Below are 8,704 nucleotides of genomic sequence, written 5' to 3'. Positions count from 1 at the left end.
GGATGGTTTGGAGGTGTATCAATTTGGTGTGGATGTCTCTAACCGAAGTAAGTATATCTTTCTTCGGTTGGGTTTTTGCATATATAGAGAACAATGAACCAATGCCTCATTTTCAAATTATTTTTGAGTTCTTGAGGTATTGGGGGCTATGGTTCAATTGGAATATGAGGAATGCCTTCATTTTTTATTCGCAAGTTGGGGTGAGAAAATATGTTCTAAAGTTAAAAGGACTTCTTTTGTGGCAATTGACAATGCTAGAGAAGTCACGAAATCTCAAACAGGAAGAGAGAGAACTCTGCAAGGTCACATATCATCATATTCGCCATTTGAATTGGTGTGTAGGGTGGCATTGAGTTTGGTGACGTAGTAGTCTTTAGATCCCTAGATAGAAGGGTTCTATACTTTGTAGTAAGTTAGTCATGGTGGTGTTTTTTCTTTCCTAATAAAAGCCATTATTTACGAAAAGAGAGAGAGAGAGAGAGAGAGAGAGAGAGAGAGAGAGAGTCTATATGGGGTTGATCTGGTGATGTTTCTGGGCTTTCACCTGACTGACTACTAGCTTGGTCTAGAGATGTTTCTTGGCTTTGGCCTAACTAATTATCGGCTTGGTCTGGAGATGTTTGTTTCTAGGCTTTGACCCGACAGACTAGTGACCACTTGCCTAGTCTGGTGATGTTCTGAGCTCCTAGTGTGTCTTGGTGATGTTTTATGTACATTTGATTGACTCTATTATAATTTATAAGTGATGGGCCCATCCCCTAATAAAAATTCACTTTCTAAGGTGCTCCAAAGATGGAACTTTAACTTCAAGTTTGAGTTTTAATTATATCACAATAAACAGTGATTTAAGAGCCTCCTACTAGCAGCAATCCGGAGAATGAGACACACAGAAGAAATAGTTTTTGTTTTTAGGGTCAGAGGTTCAGTACCCATTAACCCAAATCCGATCCTCTTCAAATGGGTCCCCGCCTGCTCTGAGAGATCTGTAAAATTCTTGTCAGACGAGAGAGGTGATGTAATGTACGTATGTATCCCCTGAATCAACGAAAACCTTCGAATGCGTTAGGGTTTTCCAAATCATCTTAAGTTGTAACTTTATGGTATTTCCTTTGTAAAGCTCTGGTTTTTGTGATTATTTGTTTTCAGCTAGATTGATCCATTCGCCCATTCTGGCGTGGAAAGTTTTATGGCAGAAGTTGCATCAAGGGCGAAAGGTGAATACCTTCAGAGGAGGGCTGATATAGATACAACTTTGCCTTATCAGAATGTGAAGGCAGCAGTCCTGATATTTGGGGAGAAGAAGAAGGGTAGTGATGATAATGCAAAGCTAACTAAATCACAAGAGGTAAGACCATATATGCATACACAGATAAATACACACATATATGCAAGAGTGCATGTTGGTTTATATTAACATATGTATATGCATGCCAAATTTTGAACATATACATGATAATTGACTGTATGGTTTCAAATTTTGAACACATACATGGTAGTAGAGATCATTCTCTAATGTGTTAATCACATGCAGTTAATGCATATAATTGGATGCTTTGAACAATGTGTTCTAGATAGTGGCATGCTTTTATGTCCTAAGCACATGGATTAATGTGCATATGCGAATGTGTTGAACACATTTATGATCATGAAAAGTACGCTTTTGTGTGCCAACCACATAATGTAAAATCATATACAGTATGCCACCATTCCAGGAGACTAAACACAGCAAAGATGAGAATGTCCCGCCAACATGCGAGTTAGGCCTTAACCGGTTCAAGTTTGGAAAACCTCCAAACTGGTTAAGGCCTAACTGGTTTGGTTTGGACAAGGCCAAACCTGTTAAGCCAAAACCCATTGCTGATTCCTAAGCACAACCCCATCGAGGGCAACATGCGGGCCAACTGAGAACAAATCCCACCACACCAACTGTTGCCAGGGGCATTAATCACCCAACCACAAGTCACTGTGGCCACAGTTGTATCAACACAAGCCATTCCTGTGCTGCACTTGAGGAGCCATTTCACCAGCTCTTCAAGGTATAAGTGAGCTTATATCATATGTTGGCTGGAGTCACTGATCTAGAATGTGAAGCACCAACTCTTACAAAGTTCCAAATACTCCACAAAGTAATACTAGCAATGCCTATTATAGGTACATATCTCCAGATGGTAACATATTGGGATGTTCACTATAATTATCCAGTCCTAGTAAGCATAAAGACCAGGTCTGATGAAGCTGTCTTATGGAATAATTCTGCATCCGTTTTATGCAGTAGTGAGAGTACTTGTCCGAAGAAATATATATTCAGTGTGCAGGCTAACATGCAAAACAAACTATTTATCATGAGAATTTGAGCGGAGACATACGAAATGAACCTGTGACTCCAGCACAATGTAAGTGTCAATAGTTTTCTACTAAAAATAAGCAACCTGGCAGCTTATATTAATAGACCAATACAAGTAAAAGTGAGCAGTGATTAAATTCAGCAGCAGGCAATGTTGTAACTGTCTGGGAATAATACAGCCTACAGATTAGCTGAACACAAGGTTTATGTCAAGAGACCGAATGCAAGGACAGAAATCAGTAAGAAACGGATTGTTAACTCTGGCATGCAGCCAATGGTATAATTTTGTGAGAGTGACTTACTTTGCAAATTCTAATCAAAATCTTTCTACCAAACCCTACAGAAAATGAGAAGAAAGATACACTGGCATCTTGCCATGTTGGGTTCCGATCTCGACAACCACTCTCCTAGATCCCAAATCAAGTGGCCTGATCATCCCATGTGTAAAGTCGTCATTGAAATAATGCATGAGTAGGCAGTCACCTAAGGGTTAACTGATTGTTGTACCTGAAAAGAACCCACCAGGACGGATATGGGGCCAAAATAAAACGCCATGGTCCCATGAATCCTATAGGAAAACCATATCATCAACAGCGAAGGTGAAGGATCAGTAAAACACCAGAATCAGGGCTTTCAACTCATCAAGAAATTCCACCATCCAACAACTTCAGCCTGGAGTGTTTCTAACTAGGTGGACGCAATGGTGTCACAAAAAGCTGTTTATAATTTGTGCGTGCCATTGTTAAATCTTCATAGTATATAATGGATGCTTCTATCTTTTTTGCTCGTTGATTGTAATGCATGCAAATTGTTGTGATGAGCATGGTTATGAATAAAAATCTTCGTCTCTCAATCCCTTGTTTCTTCTTTGATTTGTGCTATGTAGAAGAATCATGGGGTGGCAAATGAAGCACAACTGCAGGAGCTGCAACAGGAGCTACAGAAAACGAAATCTAAACTCTTGGATTCCGAGAAAGAGAGGGAAAGAGCTTTGGTAGAAATAGACAATTTTCGCAAATTTATAAATGCAAAAGACATATCAATCCCCAAATCTGGGTTCAGTATTGCTGATGATGAAAATGAGGAAAGATCAGTTGAAAAGCCGGCTCCATGGGAAATAGAGTTAAAACAAGAAAGAGAGCATCATCGGGAAACACTAGAGGAGCTAAAGCAAGAAACAAAACATCATCGGGAAACCTTAGAGAAATTGGAAGCTTCCCTGAGGAGGTCAGAAATGTTGGAACAAGAGCTGTCTGTGGTGAAAAGTGAGCGAGAATCGTTGATAAGGCAAACAGAGGAAGCCAACATTGCTGCCGAAATAACTGCGAGAAGAGTAGAGGAACTCATGAATGAGATATCTGGGACTAAAGAGTCTCTTCTATTGGTGAAGATGGCATGTGTTGAGACAAACAGAGAGAGAGAGGCTTTGCTCGCCGCAAGACAAGCTGAAATGGATGAGCAAAAAGCCTCAATACAAGACAAGGATTCTGATTCCACAACGATAAGAAGTAACCTTTGTAATGCTATGGAAGCCCTAACAAAACTTGAAAGAGTAGGAGATGTGCCTCTGTATTCTTTAGAAATAAAGATAGCTAAGTTGGAGGTTACCAAGGCCATAGAAAATGAAGAAGCTTTACGAATTTCTATCAAGGAACTTCAAGACAAATTGGATAGTGCTGAAATGGAGTTGAAATTAGCACGATCCGAGCTTTCAGATATGAAGAGTAGAGAGGAAGTCTCAGATTCGGAAATCAAGGTTTTGAGATCAGAGGTTGAGCGAGTGAAATCTGAGCTGAAGTCGGCGATTTCCTGTAACGAAGCTTTTGTGGGTTTGTCTCAGAAGTTGCGGGAGATGGCGATAGCAGAAGAAGGTGGGAAAAGAAAACATGATTTGGTTGTGTGCACAGACAATGCCGATGCAAGAGCAGAACTACAATCGATGATAAATGCTGAAGCTGAAGCAACTCGATATGCCATAGAAAGGCGGAAAAGGAATGATGATGATGATGATGGTAGATTAGAAACACTTCATGAGAATAGCGCAGGTATGGTTCAAATATGTAGCTATGAATCACTGGTTGCTACTTCTTCTCTTCCCCAAGGAGAGCATGTGAGCACATCATTTGATAGTGGAAAAATGGCTTCTCCTCGAGAAATAGCTGCCTTGGATAAGGGAGATCACAAGAAGAAGAAGAAGTTTCCGTTATCATCAATCAGTATGTTTGTTGGCAAGATGAAGAGCCACAGGATCTCTGGTGGTGTTGCCAAGCAAGAACTAGGATAGGGTGTCTAAAACTTTCATATTTTATTGACCTTGATTCACGATGATTGGTTGTAACTTGGATTGGATAGGCCTAACATAGATTGAGAAAGCTAAAACTAATGAATGATGTTTAAAAACTGTGTTTGGGGATGGTCTGCTACCCTGATTTGATATTCAGCTACGTCAGTATGATGTTTCTATGTGTCTCACTTTAAGCTCATGTTCTACCTTGAAATGACATTCAGCTTACATAATTATGATGTTTCTACATGTCTCATTTTCAGCTCATACGCTACCTTGATATGATATTCAGCTACATGTCAGTATGATGTTTCTTCTACCCCACTCACATTTGTTCTTATCGCACCCACTAATAATTTTCCTCAAAGTTGGTTAAGCAGCTGTCGGAAACCTAGTAATGACACAACAGAACAATAGCTAGGTAAAAAAACTAAGCACTGTGTGATAGAGTCTACATAAATGATGAGTTGATAACGAAACACTGGCTATGCTTCTGGAAATCCTTTGCATGTCATTTTTCAAACGAGGAAAAACCCTAAGACATATACCCTACCTTGAGACCTTGCGATTGTAACCATTATTATCATTCAGATTTAATCATGGTTTGCCAAATATAAATTAGAGTCCATCATAGGAAACCTTGCTTGTCTTTGCCATGTGATTGTCAGAGTTCCATATCTCTTCAAATTTCAAAAGAAGGCAGGCAAAAACTATGTGACTGCAAAAGAAGAAAGGCAGCTCTTATTATTATTTTGTATCAAAATCTCTTGATACAAGCTCCAGCTATGGGGCGGAGAAGGATAGTAATCCATGGGTGAGATACTCTTCATCTACATGTGAGTACAATGAAATACAAGAGGTTTTGCTATGAGCAAGCCAAGGTTTGGTTACAAGAGGAAAGTTACATGGAAGCTTAACAAAAAAGACAACCCCATATCAGTACAAAACTGGGGTGGCCTTTCTTCTGCTGCTGCTTTTGAGAGTCATGTTGGGAATAGTAGTATGCACATGATTTCGAGTCTTTCGAGAAAGAAACTCTGGAGCTCTAGATTTTACATTGCAGTAGTGATCTCTGATCTTTTTACAAAACGACCCTGCAAATCATAAGACATGATGGTATCAACTATATGTAAGTTGATGTTCTAAACCCTAAACACTAAACCCAAGCAATGAAAAGAGAAAAGGAATGGAAAAACCTCCATGAAAGCTTGATTCAATGTATACCTTCATGCGAGGCCGTCTTTCTGCGTTGAGCTTGCGGACCTCATACCGTATCTTCTTGGCGAAGAGCCTCGTCCGGCGCTTCTCGCGGTACCGCATTACGCGTGCCTCTCGGCCACTGTCGGGCACCACCTGCCGTGTGCTGCCATAACTAGCAAGTCCACCCGACTCCCCCATCACTGATATAAATCTTCCACCATATTGCGCCTGCAAGTTCCCCTGTATCATCAATATACACACCTCCTCCTCATCAGTCAGTCAGATATGGACACAGCACAGGGTGAAAGCAAAGTATGGTGTACCAAACGTTTGGCCAAAATTCTACTACTATCTTGTGCAACCATTTTTAGTATACATTGGGTCCAGATACAACACCAGCAATTCTGTGGTAGATGACTAGACAGACAATGTTTGAGGGCTTTAAACCCCTAAACCCTAAAGGAGCACTTACATGTCCATAGAAGTACAGGATGTCCGGCACCATCTGTGGTCTTTGGCCATTCAGCCACAAGGACCCTCTATCAGACCATGCATTGAGAACTTCTTCATAATCCAGCTTCAATGACAGAAGCTTCTCCAATTGTGGCGGCGCCTGTGGCAGTGCGATTGTTGCCGGCGATTGCAGTACAGGATCTTCCATCTTCACACAAGCCATGTCGAAGAAGCCTCTTTCTCCTTCCCCTTTGAACGGATTCCCTTCGAAGATGCTGTTGCAGGGTTCTTCTTCTTTCCAGATGTCCATGTCGGGGAAATCCCCTCGAATATCACAACCATTCATGTCTTCTTCGTCACCATCACCATCACCATCATCATCACCATCATTACCAAAGTTTGCATTCGAGCAGAGATCCATGACATCAAAGGTATCGATATCTGAGTCTTCGTCATTGATCAAAAGGCTCTCGCCTTCTTCATCGATGCCACTACTACCTTCCGGAAAGGTGCCATTCGTGTCCATCTTGGATGATATCGATGATGCACTTAATCCATCTATACCATTATAATCACATCTTTGTAAGCATCCGAACTCGGTCTTATTATAAGATGAATAATGATGATGATGATGATTGTGATGATCGGCTGCATTACTATAACTAGCATCCTTAATGCATGATGGCAGTAAGTTTTCCATAAGATCATCGGGAGGCATTATATCGTTGATAAGCTCTTGCAAGAGAGGTTCATTACACAGTATGGGCACTTGATGTGTCGTCGATTCGCTCTCTTCGGCCTTGTTAAATTCGGTGACATCCTTGGAGGTTAATGTCGAACAAGGGCTCAATGGCTCCACTTTCACACCCAGATTACCGATACGATTGTCTTCCTCATCCTCCATAGCCAAAAGATGGTACAACAAGATGGCATCCTCACCGAATTTCTCTTCTTTAACGGGCGCGCTATAGTTAGGGTTAGGATCGGTGATGAGCTCTGGGTCGACGGGTATTGGTTTATTGACATTAGGGTTCGAGGCACACTTCCGAGGGGTTCGAGCGCGCTTCTTGGTGGAGGCTTTTGGCCATTGCTTGGAGTCTGTGGGGGGTATATCTATCGTGATAGCATCAGGATTGATATCGATCATCTTGGGCACCTGGTGATGGCTATCATCTAATCGGGCCGAGCACATGCTTGTTGTTGGTACTGTACTCTTCTTGCTAGTCTTCCGATGAACATGCTTCTGTCGACCACGGCATGGCTTGAGCTTCAATGTGGGCTCTCCGTTAGACCCGAGCTTCACCCTGTCGTGTCTTCTCGCGACAGAGTTCGCCGAGTGTACGGATATGTCACATCGCTGACATAGATATGCTTCATCAGCAGCACAGTACCATCTCGCACGCTCCTCCCCGCACATGTCGCATGCTCTCGCTCCTCTTCCACCGATCCCCATGCCATGTTTGGATGGCACCATGGCTGTTTGTTGTTTGCTGGTTGAATGGCCTGATTCCCGAGCTGAAAGATTTTACAGACAGATTTATACACTTCTTGTTCTCACAATTGCTGTAACTGTAACTGTAGTTGTGATTGTGGTGATGTATATTTGTTAGGCATCAGAATTGCTCTTTTAAAATTCAATTGTTTAGTGGACAAGCAAGGGTAGACAGGGATCCAAATTTAGGGTTTTTGTTTTTTCTTCTTCTTTTTTTGAGGGGGGTAGTTTGAATGTGTTTTTTCGACAAATTGATGATTTTTTCGACAGATTTAAGCTCGGAAATGTGAATTTGCTTTTCCTTTAGCTGAGGGAAGAAGAGAACAACAGGAAAACCATGTGATCTATGCAAATGAGCAAAATTTGAACGGAATTGGAAGAGGAAGAAGAAAGTGTGATCAAATTAAAGAGGCCATGGCATTAGATGGATCAATCAATGCTCATTTCTTCATTGATAAGAAAAGGAGGGTTTAGGGTTTTGTTTCCCCCTTTGGATCTCTCAGACGAAACAGACGGCAGATTGAGGGAAGAAGAGACACAGAGCAACAGAGAAATCGCGACGCAGGGGAAAATCAAAAATGGAGAAGCAGAAATTGAGAAGAAAGAAGAAAGAAAGAAGAAAGAAGAAGAAGAAGAAGAAGACGCAGAAACAGAGTTTATTTATTTTCTTTTCTTTTTTTATTTAATCAATTTAAATTATTTATTTTGGTTTTTTATTTTTTTTTGGGGGGGGGATCCTTATCTGAAAATCTGAAGGGGTTTGTCCACGTGGCGCTGGATGATTGGCCGATCCCGACACCCTATCCATTTCATCCTTTCTCCCATTGGTCGGTTCCTTCCTTTTCTTTTTGTTTTTTTTGAATTTTTCCTGCCTTTTATTATTATTTATTATTTCGTTTTTTTGTTTTTTTTAATTACTTTCTCGGAGACA

The 8,704-nt window shown here is 41.1% G+C and overlaps 2 protein-coding genes across 4 annotated transcripts; one reads left to right on the top strand and one right to left on the bottom strand.

The window, feature by feature from the left end:
* Window positions 1-815: 815 nt before the first annotated feature.
* Window positions 816-4,744, top strand: LOC147850659 (uncharacterized). Of its 2 annotated transcripts, none has more exons than XM_087336514.1 (3): window positions 816-1,015; window positions 1,151-1,345; window positions 3,231-4,744. In XM_087336514.1, the coding sequence occupies exons 1-3, from the start codon at window positions 878-880 to the stop codon at window positions 4,626-4,628; spliced, it is 1,731 nt and encodes a 576-aa protein (XP_087192640.1). In that variant the 5' UTR covers window positions 816-877; the 3' UTR covers window positions 4,629-4,744. The 2 variants fall into 2 exon arrangements, with proteins under 2 accessions (XP_087192640.1, XP_087192641.1); XM_087336515.1 differs by having other exon boundaries at window positions 816-1,020; window positions 1,183-1,345.
* Window positions 4,745-5,353: 609 nt separating this feature from the next.
* On the bottom strand, window positions 5,354-7,823 carry LOC147850658 (zinc finger protein CONSTANS-LIKE 16-like). 2 transcript variants are annotated; one of them, XM_087336606.1, is made up of 3 exons: window positions 6,301-7,823; window positions 5,853-6,068; window positions 5,354-5,722 (listed from the first exon to the last, which is right to left on the bottom strand). In XM_087336606.1, the coding sequence occupies exons 1-3, from the start codon at window positions 7,753-7,755 to the stop codon at window positions 5,681-5,683; spliced, it is 1,713 nt and encodes a 570-aa protein (XP_087192732.1). In that variant the 5' UTR covers window positions 7,756-7,823; the 3' UTR covers window positions 5,354-5,680. The 2 variants fall into 2 exon arrangements, with proteins under 2 accessions (XP_087192732.1, XP_087192733.1); XM_087336607.1 differs by having other exon boundaries at window positions 5,853-6,056; window positions 6,301-7,820.
* Window positions 7,824-8,704: the final 881 nt, after the last annotated feature.

The sequence above is a fragment of the Azolla caroliniana genome, unplaced genomic scaffold (assembly GCF_043228905.1).
Source record: "Azolla caroliniana isolate FFs.n. ecotype wild unplaced genomic scaffold, voAzoCaro1.0.p SCAF_21, whole genome shotgun sequence".
NCBI lineage: Eukaryota > Viridiplantae > Streptophyta > Polypodiopsida > Salviniales > Salviniaceae > Azolla > Azolla caroliniana.
Note: the sequence above shows the minus strand (reverse complement) of the source record. Positions and strands in the feature narration are given on the sequence as shown.

Coding starts and splice junctions, on each gene's coding strand:
- LOC147850659 (XM_087336514.1), top strand. CDS start 878: ATGAGACACACAGAAGAAATAGTTTTTGTTTTTAGGGTCAGAGGTTCA. Junction 1,016..1,150: donor TGTCAGACGAGAGAGGTGAT/GTAATGTACGTA, acceptor GTTTTCAGCTAG/ATTGATCCATTCGCCCATTC. Junction 1,346..3,230: donor AGCTAACTAAATCACAAGAG/GTAAGACCATAT, acceptor TGTGCTATGTAG/AAGAATCATGGGGTGGCAAA.
- LOC147850658 (XM_087336606.1), bottom strand. CDS start 7,755: ATGGTGCCATCCAAACATGGCATGGGGATCGGTGGAAGAGGAGCGAGA. Junction 6,069..6,300: donor TCCTGTACTTCTATGGACAT/GTAAGTGCTCCT, acceptor TTGATGATACAG/GGGAACTTGCAGGCGCAATA. Junction 5,723..5,852: donor AAAGACGGCCTCGCATGAAG/GTATACATTGAA, acceptor TATGATTTGCAG/GGTCGTTTTGTAAAAAGATC.